Source organism: Aythya ferina, assembly GCF_964211825.1.
Source record: "Aythya ferina genome assembly, chromosome: 1".
Classification (NCBI taxonomy): domain Eukaryota; kingdom Metazoa; phylum Chordata; class Aves; order Anseriformes; family Anatidae; genus Aythya; species Aythya ferina.
The window spans coordinates 88997923-89013223 of record NC_140296.1 but is presented as its reverse complement, the minus strand read 5'-3'; the positions used below and the strand labels follow the sequence as shown (position 1 = coordinate 89013223).

The 15301-nt window shown below is 35.1% G+C and overlaps 1 protein-coding gene across 1 annotated transcript; it reads left to right on the top strand.

The window, feature by feature from the left end:
* The first annotated feature begins 1151 nt into the window (after positions 1 to 1151).
* LOC311430527 (uncharacterized protein) lies at positions 1152 to 14410 on the top strand. Its single transcript, XM_084507185.1, has 4 exons — positions 1152 to 7130; positions 7340 to 7379; positions 8723 to 8811; positions 12335 to 14410. The coding sequence occupies exons 1-4, from the start codon at positions 6786 to 6788 to the stop codon at positions 12557 to 12559; spliced, it is 699 nt and encodes a 232-aa protein (XP_084363311.1). The 5' UTR covers positions 1152 to 6785; the 3' UTR covers positions 12560 to 14410.
* Positions 14411 to 15301: the final 891 nt, after the last annotated feature.

Genomic DNA, 15301 nt, shown 5'->3' with positions numbered 1-15301 from the left:
CTGTAGCATTCTACGAGCAACCGAGTTAATGTTTTTTTTGCACCAATGGCAAACCTATAGTTCTGTCCTCAGTTAAGTTCTGAGCATGTTCTTGACCTGAAGTCACTCATTAAGTTATAATATTTTACACTTATCATATTTTACACTTTTTCATATGTTTTAATGCAGAGAAGAGAGGTTTGCTTATGCATAGTGAAAGATTTTGGTGAGATATCTTTGGCGTCAAAAAATTGCACTGCTGAGAGTTACTGAGGCTTTACTTTTCTATTGCAAAAAGACAAAGCAAGTACACTTTTCTTCCTCTGGGTGATGGGTAGGTTACAGGGCAGCCTGATGGAATGTCCCAGGTTTAATTTTCTGGGTCTGGAGCTTTGTAATTTGTAATAAGTAGTCCTCCTTTCACACAGAATTGTATTAGTGGTTTGTGTGAAATGTAAAGTATTTGTGGTTACATATTGAGAGTGAGCTAAACAAAGGTAGCTGTAACTAGAATTATGTATTAAACAAAGCCTTCATCTGCATTTATACCTGAGGAGATGTAGATCACTCTAGTGTTGAAGAGTAATGTTTCCCTCTTCCTCTATACCAGTGATGTTACAAGAGACTGCTGGGACATTCATCTGGAAACTCAGCAATCATCATCATCTTAATACGAGTTTGGGGCTGTGAGCCGCCCTGGCAGAGGCTGGATTTTCTTAAAAGGAAGTTTAAAATAATTACTTTCATTTTATCCAGTGTTTAGCCAAGTCGCAAAATGCCTCTCGTTATTAGAAACGCAGCAGCAGAACTACTGCAAAATGGACACTTACTGTCATTTCCAAGAAAAAACAGAACAATGTAAACATTTTTCTATAAGAATTTCAAAAAAATGCAGAAAATGCATCCATCCATTCCCAACATACTTTTGACAGACCCTTTGTCTGTTAACATTAAGAATTCATTTTTTTTTTTTTTACGCAGCATAATATCTTTCAAAGACACACCAAATTTCTGAGATAATATATTCTGATTTGAAGCTGCTCATATTTCATCTGTTTTGCTTAAGTACCTAGGATTTGTTTTGGTATGCTTTTTTCAAGTGATTAAAGATTAAAGGGTATTTATGTAAAATGGTGTATAAGAAATTATATTCGATGTAAATCGTCTTCAACTTGTTTTGTGATTCTTCATAAAACACGCTACTTCTGCAGAGTTGGTTGGTTTTTTTTGCTTGTTTATTTTTCTTTTCACCTTTGAAACTGATATTATTTATTTGTTCTCCAAAGAAAGCGGACTTTTTGGAGAAGATACTGTTTTGTATATGAAAGCTGTAATGCATCTGAGCTATTTCACATGTTGACTTATCTTGGGAAATAAATAATAAAAATTTATTCTGACTTGCTGGAGAAAGTATCTTTTAGACAATTCTATTTAAATCATTTTTGTAGTTAATAGATTAAGTCAAAATCTAAAGCAAACCTGAAAGTACAAATGCTGCCTTTTTTAGAAAGTAGTTTTACATTAAGGTTTCGTGCATTGTTAAGGAGTTGTTTATACTCAAACAAAAATTCAGAGAGGTATCTTTCTTCAGTTACTCCTACAATAACAAGCCGGCAAGCCACAGACTAATTACATCCCAGCCAGCTGAAATAATCTATAAGGTACTGGCAGCAACAAAAGGCTGTCTAGTACTGTGTACTGAACATCACTGTACTGTTTCTGAGTGATATCTGAAGTCCTGAAAATGCAATCAGATTTATTTTTAATGCAAAGTATGTATACTGCCGGCCTGCAACAAAAGTGGACAGATCTGTGGAAACTTACAGGCCCTCTTGTTTGGTTTCTGGTAAACAAACTGTTTTGTTTAGTAAAGTGCAGTCAGAGATGACTTAGGAACACAACAACGAAAAATGAGTCTGTTCAGTTTCTATCTACGTTGTTTACAGCTATTCACTATTTTACTCAAGGTTTCTCAAGTGACACCGTCCTGTTAGAGGATGCAATTGTAGTGTCACAAATACTATTGTAGTAATTTGTCGTCACATATTCATAGTAGTCATTGTATTACTGTGTGGGCATTGAATACTTTGAAACATTTTCTTCCATCATATTAACAAAAAAAACACAGCTATCATTAGAGTTCAGTTTTTGCTTGACATGTAGGAACAGAAACTCATGCCTTACATAAAAATTACTTTCATTTGCTTGACTGTCTGCACAGTGTGCAGGAAATTACGAGTTCAGCATTACATTAATATTCCAGGACACTTGCATGACACAAGTCTTCCCTGTTAAGGGACTGTTAAAAGTATCAGATAATCTGTGTCAAATGCTCTTGACATAGAATTATCCAAGTACCAAACAAATAAAACCTCGTAGGATTCCAGATTTTAATTTTTAGACAAGGTATGGTGATGGGCTTTGCAGTTTACTGAAAATTCTTTTGCGTGTATTCAGCTGAGCTCCCCTGTTTGTCTTCATGAAAATATACAAGGAAAGCCTGCTTTGGCTTTTTGACTGCCTCACTGCTTGTAAGTGAAAGAATAAGCTTTTAAATCTCTCATTTGAGTACTCTCATTTGAATACTTCTATCTTTAATCTGTACAGCTTTTTCTTTAATAATCATTGAAGTGGAAAATACTTCTCTAAGGGTTAGAATAGCTGAGCTAATAGCTTTTCTATATTAATAGCTACAAAATGAAAGTCCAGTTCAAATTCCTAATGACATGGCTAGCACTATATGGGTTTTAAGATATTAAGCTTTCGCTGTAACCCCTAAATAACTGTGAGGTATGTATCTTAGCCTTATGAAGAATTTTGTAAGAAAGTATTTCCAGTCACTTCACATTCTATAACTTGACATCCTTGGAAGATCAGTATCAACAAAATGTTATGTGCCTACCCATCCATATATTTCTAACCCACAAAGGGTAAACAGAATGATTTTTATTGTCTTCTTCATCTATATGTAAATTAATGGTTAACATTGTTACTTTATATGCCTTGTTAGTAAAATATTAGCATAGTGTATTTTCCCAGCATAGACAATTCAGGAGTGACATTGACAAGCATTAGTGTTTCGGAGATCTTCAGAAGTTGTAATTCCTATACCTCTTCCTCCTCAATCCTGCATCAAAAAAGAAGGATCGGTCTGTAGAAGTGTATTTTGTCATTGTTCTTACCAGTGCTTTACAAAGTGAGCATTAACTCCCATATGACAGCATTATGTGCTGTGGCCCATAGATCAACCTCTATAGAACTCATACCCATCTTCCATGAGTCTTCTTCACAGTGAAACTCCTATTAGGTGTGTATTTAGTTCAGTTGTTGTACTATATAAGAGACCCACAGGATACTTTGGGGCATCTAAAGGCTAGACAGGTAAGGGGGGGAATCTGTTCCTTCCATGATTAAAAACTCTGATAAGCAATTGCAAATTTGTGGCTGCTTGGCAGAAGGTAGCCAAAGAAGCCTGTAGCTAACTACCTCATTCTCAGCTGTCTCTATAATAAACTCCTCTGTGGATTATGAGCAGTTTCCTGGACAAATAGAAATATCTATTCTGTAGACCAGAACTTCCCAGAATTTCTTAGTGGTACACATAGGAATTACAGATTTCTTTTTGTTGGTGAGTTTTCACAAGATGTTAAAAAGATCTGAGAAGATCCAGATATATTTTGTCTGTGGTTCTGAGATTTTCTTCCCTAGAAACATAAATTGGTGGTGGCAAACCAAAAATATTTTGACTTCTTGAGGAGACTTGGAAAGATACCATAAGACTTCCCCTTCTGAAATGTTCAATATGGACAGCCAGGCTGCTAGAGCTCAGATTCTGTAAATTATGTGAAACAGTGAAGGCAATATCGAGAAACTTGGTTCCCAGCTGTCGTTTGAGCAAGGTTTACCATGGGACATGTCTTCAAGCTTCACTGTGATTGTTTTTTGGCTAGAGCATGACAAGAGGTCTGACAGCATTATGGAAAAGGTTGTTTCGTAGTGCTGACAACTTTTTTGGCCTTGAAGAAACTGAAATCTCAGGCTTAAATGAAAGCCATTTCAAGTACTTTCCATGTATATTCTTTGCTGCTATTGACTTTCTGTGTGTGTCCTTGACCAAGTCATCTTTTCAGTGTCTCAACTTTAGATTTAAAACTCTTGAAGCTATCTTTACAGCTTTATCTTTCTATGACCAGGGAACATAAAGTGAAACAAGAAGATAAACCTTCTAAAGCATGATGGTGGAGAATAGTGCAGTGTTTATGCTAGGATGTATATTTGCTTTAAATAGTACTGTCAAACTATTCAGGTATTTTTAATGGCCCGACGTTCCATCTTTTAAAGAAAAAAGGATGTCTGTAGTATGGCATGCTCATCTGTTGTTCACTTACATTGGTAAAAACTCTCCAAAACATGCCTGTAAATGAGCATGCAAAAGTGACAGTAAGTAAACTATGCTATCAAGAGTTATCATTGAAAATGGGTTATTTTAGAAGTTGAGAAGATGAGGTGACAGCCAGGGACACCTCTGCCAAGCTGCAAGTATAGTCAGTGGGAATGTGGTCTGGCTGGGAGGCCGTTCAGCTTAACAGTAGGTATAAACACCAAGTTAGCTTTTCTTAGTTACCTCTGGTGGATATGCTGCTTGTCATTAGACACATTATCTGTGCATAAGAAATGGTCTTGGAAGAAAATATGCTTTGCACTGTTATATTATGTTCTGAATATTTAGATGAGGGAGAAAGCAGGAGTGAGTAGATGGAAAGCTGGAGATGAAGTGTGAATAAAGGTGAGGCCAGAAGTACAGGTGATTTTTGAGATTATGTAATTGAACAAGTGAGGATTGGAAGAAGAGCTTTTTCAAATCAGTTTGGCTTTGGGAACTAATTTTGATGCGAATATGTCATGGCCCTTCAGAACTCAAATCCTAACTACTTTTATTAACTACACTAGACAGAATGTCAGCATTTTTGTTGTTGATTGCTTGAATAATATCCCCATGTCAGCACAGCTAGAGATACTTATATGTGTTTATAAACTGGGATAAATGGTTTTGTTGGTTCAAAGCTGGACGAAACTTTTCTTTTACATTTAGCTATCTTTACCTTATGCTCCATTTAGTAGAGGAATGTTGCATAGTGCATACATGTGCTATTAATCTTAAATTTTCTCTAGTTTGCAGTGACTAAGTGGAGTCTCTTCCATAGGCCATTAATATGCTTAATATCTCTGAAAACTGCCTTAATTGTAAAGAAATCAAAAATAGAAAATTATTTTTTCACAGATGTCCATTCTGAGTAATTCCATGTCAACCTTACAGTCCTCTGGAAGATTGTGTGTCAGAATTTTATCTAGTGGAATTATTTTTACATTTTTTTGCAAATCTTGTGCATGCATTATCTCTAAACACTTCTGTATTTAATATTGCAGTGTCCTATAGTGGTATATTGAAGCCTACAGGTAAAGTATACCAATGATACATAACACCACTTCCAAAGGAGTTAAGATGAAAACATTTTCAGTTTTTATTTGAAATACTTTTATTTCAAATACTTTATTTGAATACAGTTTTTTATTTGATATACTGATATCTAAGAAACAACCTTTTTCATCTCCTAGAGAGGTGAAAGAGTTATTTGCTTTTGCTTTCCATCATAGATGTCTGAACATATTATAGAAGAATCAAGTGCATAAAGAGTTTGTCATGTTTATTTTCCTAATCAAATTTCTCACTAAAACAAACAAACAAAAAAATCAAGGACATTTCAAAAAACGTTCACACCCTTCCAGAAACCTGCTGTCATTTTCCTTATCCTTGTTCCAAATGCCAGCAGACAGGATTTTTGCAGTTATTGTTAGTGTTCTTTCGATGACTTTCCACTGTGCAGAGCCCCAGGGAAACCACAGTGGGATCTCCACATGGAATCTTTTTGCACTGCTCCTGGGAAACTTCCCAATAGGACACAAGGTCACAGGACCAGATGGCAATGTAAAAATGGTATGTCTAAACAGGATGGAGTGTGTCAGTGGTGCTGTTCAGTCTACATGCTGTGTGAAAAGATATCTCACCCAAATACTTTGCACTTAATTTTCTTTTGTTAGAGTTGAAATTTCCTTTTTTTTTATTTTATTTTTATTTTTATTTTTATTTTTTCCTGGCATATGTAGCTGGCAGTATAACATACTACTGGGATGCTTTTGGTTTCCAGGTGCTCCCTGTAGCATCAGCATGTGGTCTTTGCTGATAGCCCACTTTCACAGCCGTTCACAGAATGTAGCACGTTCTCCACAGGTATTAGACGCTGAAGGGGAAGCTGATGCAGAAGCATGCAGCTCATGAACTTTTTGCCCTTACATATGGTAACAGGAAATTTGTTCCATGCATCACGAAAGTTCTGGCTGAGTTAAACACTTTCTTAAGGTGAAAGGATCTGTGAAAATATTAACCCTTGCTTTTCAACATAGGCAGAATTATTCTGACGAAAAAGAAGTCTTTTCCCCATTTTGAAAAAGTAAGTCATGCACTGGCAAAGCAGTTGATATTGCATATCGAAATGTAAGACTTTGTGGTGTAAACATGAGCTAAGTCAACTGTGCTCACAGATAAGAGACATAATATTTCTTTTCTGAAGGCACAGATCTGAGGGCACAGTTATATTTCTGAGAGTCCTTGTTTGAGAGTGAACCTTGAATAAGGACTCCTGTCTGATTTTATCTACCTTAGAACATTTTATTTTGCATTTTCTTGTTCTTAGTCAAGTAGTGGTGTATATGATGAATTGGTGTATGGTTAGCAGCACAATAGTATCATGCAGCATGCATTTCAAAATTCTTTTTTGGCCATCATGTCAAAGGAACAAAACTCATCTGGAGATGAGGAGACAGATGAAGAAGATGAAGAAGAGGAAGAAGTGGAAGAAATAGAAGAAGAGGAAAAGGAAGAGGAAGATGAGGATGAAGACGAGGATGAAGAGGAGGAAGAAGAGGAGGAAGAGGAGAAAGAAAAAGGAGAAGCAAAAGAAGAAGGAGAAGCAGTAGGAGAAGGAGAAGAAACAGACAAAGAGGCAATGGAGGAAAAATCCAAAAAAAAGAAACATCATAGTAAAACACCTGAGGGAGAGAAAAGCAGTAATACCACAGTGGAAACTGCAGAGGTAAAATCTTTTACTCCTTTTAAATTATTGTCTGTGAAATAATCTGTTTCTTTAACTTGCATTTATTTTAATATAGCTATCTTAGAAATGTGAAGTTGTTTGGGGTGGTTTTAGTAGAGGGAAGAATACATAGGTAGGTGTTTATAGTTAAACATTTTATTTTTTAGCAAGTTTGAAAGTAGAAATTTCATTGTTTTGTCTCTCTATAGACAGAAGAGACTACTCAGAAAGAGACCATCATTGAGCAGGGTAAGAGTACAATTCCTAAGAACTGGACCATTGTATAAATTCTAAATAAAATATAAAACATTTCAAAAGATAAAATAATCTCTATTATAAAAATACTGAACAATACAGTTACTGTCAGTGGTTGGTTAAGACGTTCTTGAGAGAAAATGAAGTTTGAGAGGCAAAAAATACTACTAATTGTTAATGAGTTGCAAGAAAAAAAAAAAACAACAAAACAAAACAAAAACCACAATGCTTTTCCCAGTTATGTTTTGGAGGGAGTCCACAAAAAAGGACTTTCTCTTAAAAGGATTGATTTACTGAAAAAGAGCAGTTCTAGTTGTGAAGTATTGGTAACTGGATTATTTCTCAAGCAACTTTAGGTGCCATGTTTCTTCATGTCAGTGGACTAGCTCGTCAGAAGTCTTTTGTAACCCCGCCCACCAATGCCATTTCCTCATTTTGTTTGTGCATAAACAGATTATTTTTGGTGGAACGTGGTAATTTCTGAACACCGTTCAAAGAGGCTGAAGATCTGAGTCTAGATGTTGCTTGTAGTTTTGAGGATAAGTTGAGCAGGCTGATAACAGATATTCCTTTAGAAAGCAGGGGAGCAGAATTTGGCTCCCCTATATGCAAGACAACTCAAAAAAGCTTCTTTCTCTAGAATTTTAGAAATTCTAGAATAATCTGCAATTGTTCTTTTGTAAGAAAAAATAATGGTGATATAAAAAAAGATAACTCCCTTTAATAATGAAGAAGCCATGCCATTTATCTTCAATATTATAACTGGAACAGCTTTCGTGGAATGGATGCTTACATATTTTCCATCATTCAGTGAGCTGGAAGTTTTGGTATTAAGTTCTAAATTTGTATCATTCATGCAGAGAGTATAGGAAAATTGAAACATGGGAATATCAACTCAGTTGGAAACCTTTTCCTTCACCAGAAGATTCTATGGAATAAAGATTAATGCTGAACAATAACTCTTGCCCTAAAAGTCAGCTTTTCCAAATTGGAATATATTTTCAAAATCTGTGTACAAGACATTGTGTTATGTCCACAATAGGAAACTATGAGTGTCCAAGTCAAAACATTTTATATCATCTTACTGCCATGTTTATTCTTTTTCTGGAAAATCAAGCATTTGGAGAATAATACACGGGCCTTAATATGGAGAAATGAAAAAAATAAAAAACATTCTTGTCAGGCTGGGCATCAAGTTGAATTGAATACTCTGATTGCTTAAGATACACATTTTAGTTAGTGACTTTTACTTCATATATAATTTGAATAAGAGGTCTTTTTGATCCGAACTTGCAAGAATTGGAAGGAAGTTAATATAAAGGTTTATATTATTGTAGAGAAAGAAAGCACTGGCAATCATACTGTGAATGATTCTTCAGAGAACACTGAGGACCAAATAACTGAAGGAATAGCTGGGAGAAAGAAGGTATGCGGCCTAATTTTTCCTTCTAATTTTAGTAGTGACCAAGAAGTCAGTGGTCAGTTGCAGAGATGAAGCAAATGCCCACATTTACCTGAACTGCAAAACCAGTTACACTGCTGAGCCACCCGTTGTTTCTGTTTAAATTTTGATTTTATTTTGTGATACCTGTGTGTGTTGCTTGCTGTGGAAGTGTTTGTTACTATGCTCTGACCATGGATCAAAATTAAATATTTTGTCATCTTCATATTGGAAGCTTGTGTATTAAGCATGTATATCAACATTTTTCTGACAGAGATTGTAAGACATGCAGGCTGGTGTGTATTTTATACTTCTACTCCCTGCCCTTAAAATTATAGAGGGTCTTATAACCTTAGATGTGCCACATACTTCCTGCGTCTTTGACTCCAAAATGTTGATGACAGGTACAGTTAGGGAAAGAACAGAAAATGCTCATATTGAAAGCTGAGAGTGATGATAACATTAGTGGAACTGCACTGCAGAATGATGGGATACTGCTGCCTATGGACGTATCCAGACATTACAGCAGTGTCATAATCCACTGTAGACTACATCATAGAATCATAGAATTATTCAGGTTTTAGAAAAGACCTCTAAGATCATCCAGCACAACCTTTAACCTAGGACAAAAGTCCACCACTAAACCATGCTACCAAGTTCTTCATCGACACGTGTCTTGAAGACCCCCAGGGATGGTTACTCAACCACTTCCCTGAGCAGCCTGTTCCAGTGCTGTACAACCCTTTCAGCAAAGAAATTTCTACTAATATCCAATGTAAACCTCCCCTGGCGCAACCTGAGGCCATTTCCCCTCATCTGATCATTTAGTGCTTGGGAGATAATATATAGACTTAGGTAGATAGAGAAGATAGATAATGCGTGTAGCTTAATGTAATTTAATAGCTACTATTATGGAAAAAGGCCAGATATTTAGTATTTTTTGTTAGGATTTTTTCATGTGGTAGCCCATTGTCTTCTCATGTTCTTAATGTGTCTCAAAGTATTACAAGCTGCTCTTACCATTGGATTTTTTTTCCTTGTCCATTTGTAACATTGCCTTTATTTGAACATTAAAAACAGTAAACTAGAAGGTAAACTGAGACAGTGGGAACTAATGTATCTAAACTCTATTATGAGTGATCAAACTAGACTTGGAAGTAATGCAAAAGTCTTACAGGGGAAGGAAAAAAGTTGTTAATTCTTCAGTGGTAATTGAAAGTATAATGAATTCAAATGTGAAATATAGTCAAATAAAATAAATAAAGCTCAAATAAAATAGTCAAATGAAGTATACAACTCTATTGCCAAAGCAGATTTTATTAGGGTTGCGTGGTAGGAGTAAATGTGCACCTTGCATGTGGACAACGGACACCTCTCTCATGAAATCCAAATTATTACACCCATCACCCACAAACCTTCAGTTGAGTTGTGTGCGTGTCCAGCACATATCTATGCTGTAACTGTCGCTCATTTGTGACTTGACTGGACTCAGGTGTAAGCCAGGGCCTCACGAAGGTTTTGCCATTAGGAGAAGGAGAGAGAATGTTAAGTCCCCATTTGCAAGGAGGAATGAATAAATAGCCAACACACAAACACACCCACCAGTTGTTACAGATTTAGCTAAGATGGAATACGTTTAGGGGTAGCAGAATTCCCCACTAACTTGAGTGTAGCCTTTCAACTCACAAAAATATCTTCCAAGATTTCCTCTCAAAATGGAAATGTTAGTAAGGAAAAATACAGCATTGTACCTGGGAAGAGACACCGACTCAGACTACAGACTGAAGGGAACAAGACAACAGTCTTTTAAAAGTAATCACCCAAATCTCCAGCGCTCCTTCTTGCCGTCTATATGTTTGTGCTGTCTTCTGGTTTTACACCAGCTTATGTGAGGGAGAAAAAATGTGAGGTTAAAAATAAAACTAAGTTATATTTCATAATAGGGAATGTAAATGGAACAGTCGCAAAACTGGAACTTACATCGTGAATAACACAAAACAGAAGTAGCTATTTTAAGTATTGTGTTGTTGCAGTAAAAACAACTGTTTTGTGAAGCTATAAAAAGTTAAGAGGCAGTTTTATGACTTTAACTCCTGTTAGGCTAAAAATATTGCAATATATTTCCTTTATTAAATTTTATTTCCTTTATTTTTTATATATTTTCTATGTATATGTAATATATAGATGCAATATATTTCCTTTATTAAAAAATGTCTTCCATTGATACATTTGCTCTGATGAAGCTTATAATGGGGAATTCTCTAAGGCATATACCCAGTGGTAAATTTTGCAATAAGAAATAGCAAGTGAATGAAAATAAGAAAGACATTACTATAATTAGTTTGCAAGTAAGCCACATAACTACACTTTTGATGTTTCAAAGAACTTCTCTGCTATTCCCAGAGTTATTTCTGTTGCCCTTAAAGAATAACTGTGTGACGCTTGACCCTCTCGTAGGCAGAAATCCTCTGATACAAAAAAGAGATTATTTAATGAATTACAATTTATTATTAAAAAAAAAGTTTTGTGTATGTAACTGATGGTTAGTTTAATTTGGTTTCTTCTACAAGCAAGTATATAAGTCAGTCTGCAAATTGTTATACATTGTTTTAATTAGCCTAGTGAGAGTGTTTTTGAACAGTGAATGGCTATTATGTATTAGTGAGAGTTAGCAAGAACAGAAGAAAAGATGTTCTATTAAAATAAATCATAGTATTTCTGTCAGTAGGAATGAGAAAAAGCCCATTATCACCTGATTGTGTACAGCACACCCATATAAGACAGGTTGTTACTCACATCAGGTTTCAGTGAGGTGAAAGCTAAGGAGTTGATTCTTATGAAACATTAGCTAAATAATTTTTCTACCATGTTTCCTCCTGAAAGCAGCAGTTCAGCTAGTTGATCTTGTATCTGTTTCCAACATGCACTGATTTATGATATATATATATGTATATATATGTGTATGTTGAGGTATACTCTACATGGAACTTCTTACATGTTTAGGACCCAAAGGCTTCTGCAGAGGCTGGCTGCTGTGTTTCCTGTTGAACAAAGTCCTTAAGCACCAGTTAACTTCCAGCATGTGTGTAGTCTCATTGACATAAAAAGATACTGTTATTAACTTTAATGGGACGCATGGTTATAATGAAGCATATTAAGCATTAACTGCTTTGGGGCTTTGCTGATCTGAGCCTTTATTTCTGGCTCTTTTCTCAGACTTGTTTGAAAGAAGCACAAATAATTTTGCACCACTTGCATTATTATGTACAAACTGTATAATGTGCAATTTGGCAAAATTAAATCATTTTAACTTCTTTTATTAATTTCTGCTACTTTAACACATTTCAAATGGTGCAGCGGGGTGTTTTCATTAGCATTTTTTAAATAGTCATATTGTTTTGAAAAAAAAAGAAAAAGATTTATTTCACCAAGGATAAATTTGTGACCTAAATTGACCCTGTTATATACAAAAGGCATTTTTATTTATTTATTTATTTTTATACTCCAGTTTTCCCTGTTCAAGCGAAAGCCACTGACAAGCCAGAAGAATGTATGTAACAGAAAGGAGGATTTATCTGGAAAGCCATTCCAGAGTGAACAAGAAAAAGAAAAGGAAGATTTATCTGGTGAAGACAGTAAAGATGAAAATCAGAACCATACATTGGAGAATTCCAAGGAAACTGTGACTAACCAGGATAGAAGGATGAAATCTTCTACTTGTATATTACTCTAACACTGTTATAATATGTAAGAATGTGACAGTCTTAAAGCACATAATACAATTTATACTTGAAAACAGTTACGAGTTACTGAAGCTGTTGATGGTTGCTTTGATTGATCTGATTGTTGTGATTTTAAACATGCAGACCATTTTCTTGGTATTTATTGGTAATTTTAATAGTTGCAATTGATATGTCTATCAGAATCTTGCTGGAGTTCTGTGGCCTTAACTGTTAGTGTTGTAAAACAAAATATATTTTTTTACGTGAAAAGTTGAATACAGGCATTTCATGTTTTTTGCTAAATAACTTTATTCTGTTTCAGTCTACAGATCACCACTTTCAGTTTGATGCTCCTGCAAAACTATAAATATTTGATGTTAAGATATTATTTGACTTAACAAACTGGGTGAGAATATTGAAGTTCACATTTTAAAGATGTACTCACTTGGTACAAAAGACAGTACACACTTACATGTGCCTCTTTCTGTTTTGACTTAGAAAAATAGCAATAAACACCCTGTGTATATAACATGTAGGCCCTCGTTGAGGAAATTACTTAACTGTGTGCCTAATTTCATAAATGGCAGCAGTTCCATTGAAAACGGTACCTCTAACAATGACATAAATATGTAAGTCAGAATCCTGCCAAACTGGGAGTTGCACAAACTTCTCATCTCTGAGAGATGCTGAATGCCTTCACTCCTGCTGAAAAAAACGTAAGGTGACGGGACTCTCTCCTCACAGAATAAAAGGTGGACATCCTTACTGTAGTTTCAGTTGGATCCTAATGCTATAGTCTTTGAACATCCATACTTTAGTCAGTCTCCAGTGAAGCTTTTCTTACAGAAGAATGCAATAGTAGTTATTATGGAATACCTCGATATTACAAGCAGATTGCTGTGGGCTATATATTCACACTTTTTGCAGGCAACCTGGCTTTTCTTCAGATGGTGATTAGAAAGAATGAGTAATGAATCCCGTTACTGGCATGGATGAGCAGAATCTTTGTTGTTTTAATTAATCCAAGAAGCAAAAGTGACAAACCCACTATTCTAATTACCAGCATTCCCTCTAAATGAAATCTGATTTCTGAACATTTAATCTAGATAAATAGGAAATATAACCCTTACTCTGATGAATCTGCTTGTCCCTTACTCAGATATGCATAGTTTTATGAATATACACGAGCCATAGGATAAATTATAAAATAAAGAATTAATGCTAAACTGAGTACTTGTCATAATACTTTGCAAGGGACAGGTGATCTCTTTAGAAAACCTAGGAATACTGGATGTTTGGGTCATGCGTTGCCAGAGTTACGCAAGATCTTTTTGTTTTGAACTGTTACTTTCCTTTGGGCTATACTTGAGTTCTGCAATGAAATGTACATGAGATTTTTATTTTTTTCCCAGTGTGCATTATATTTACACATTTTCTTGTTTTCCAAAATGTACATGTCATTTCTGCTCTGCTTGGATAGTATTGGGAACAGTGAAGTGGGAAAGGAGGGATAGACCAATAGTGCCCCCAGTAATTTAAATGAGCTTTAGTTATTTTTAAGGGGAGAAATTCAGTCACAGAAATTATTACCATAAGGACAAATACTTCTCTTAAATGTGAACTATTTAAGAGGAAAATAGTACGTTGGAGTGGTAATTATCCTTGAACTTAATGCTACCAAAGTTTACGCAATGGAGTCTAAGCTGACGTTCACCAAAGCTGGTTTCAGGAACTTGTATATTTATCTGGTCCATACCAGATGGTCCAGTTTGCTTAGGAAAAAGCAGCGGCAAATTAATCCATTCAGATGTCTTTTTTACATGTCTTCCTCAGAAATAAAAAAGAATAAACAAGTAAAACAAGCTATATGTATCTGTGTATTAATTGAAAACTTCTTTAACAAGTTCACAACCCTTATGATAAAAATGTAAGGTACTTTTATTATGAAAAGGCTTTCATCAACTAAACAATAACAAAAAGATGTAGAAACATTTGCGGTATATTTTTGTATCGTTTGTTACTTTCCCAAAGATAATCTATATCTTTATTCCTAGATTTCACAGCCTTTTTACAACTGAGGTCGTGCTTCAGGATTTCTGGTTTTCTAAAATTTCATCATCGGAGCTACCACTAGGTGGAGGTTGTGTTCTTCGGAGATGTAACTCTGTCGTCCCAGGCTCTGCAGCCAGCAGTTTTCCTTCCCGGGGCCCCCAAAAAGCAGTTAACGATACTCCATCAATTCTTCTGATTCAGAATTATCTGAAAGCTTTATCTTGTCTGGTTTATCGCTTTTTGCTTTAAGGTCCTCTAGTACCTTAACATTTTTATATAGTGCTATTGTTTGTTTGTTTGTTTGTTTGTTTTGTTTGTTTTTTGTTTGTTTGTTTGTAAAGTGTAAGAGCGAAATACATTCATAAACATTTAAAGGCAGAAAAAACAAACCACTTGTATTTCTGAATGTATACGTAGATGTTCAGTGGGAAAACTCTAACACAGAGGTTCAGGTAAATGTTTGGTCTGAAAAAAAACCTTCATATATCTTGCCTATATATACATGAATATATATGCTGACACATAAAAGTATGTGTATATATACTAAGATACATATATATATATACATATGTATGTGTGAGTATATGTTTGTAAATGATCAATAATTTATATATATGACCAGAAATTACCATTTCATACGTATGTTTATATATGTTTGTTTGCTGATTTCCAGAAGCACAGGATTCATTCCTGCATCTATC

What these genes read in the sequence shown, in the direction of transcription:
- LOC311430527 (XM_084507185.1), top strand. Translation starts at nt 6,786, where the DNA reads ATGCAGCATGCATTTCAAAATTCTTTTTTGGCCATCATGTCAAAGGAA. An exon ending in CCACAGTGGAAACTGCAGAG is followed by an intron (nt 7,131 to 7,339) that starts GTAAAATCTTTT and finishes GTCTCTCTATAG; the next exon opens with ACAGAAGAGACTACTCAGAA. An exon ending in GAATAGCTGGGAGAAAGAAG is followed by an intron (nt 8,812 to 12,334) that starts GTATGCGGCCTA and finishes TTTATACTCCAG; the next exon opens with TTTTCCCTGTTCAAGCGAAA.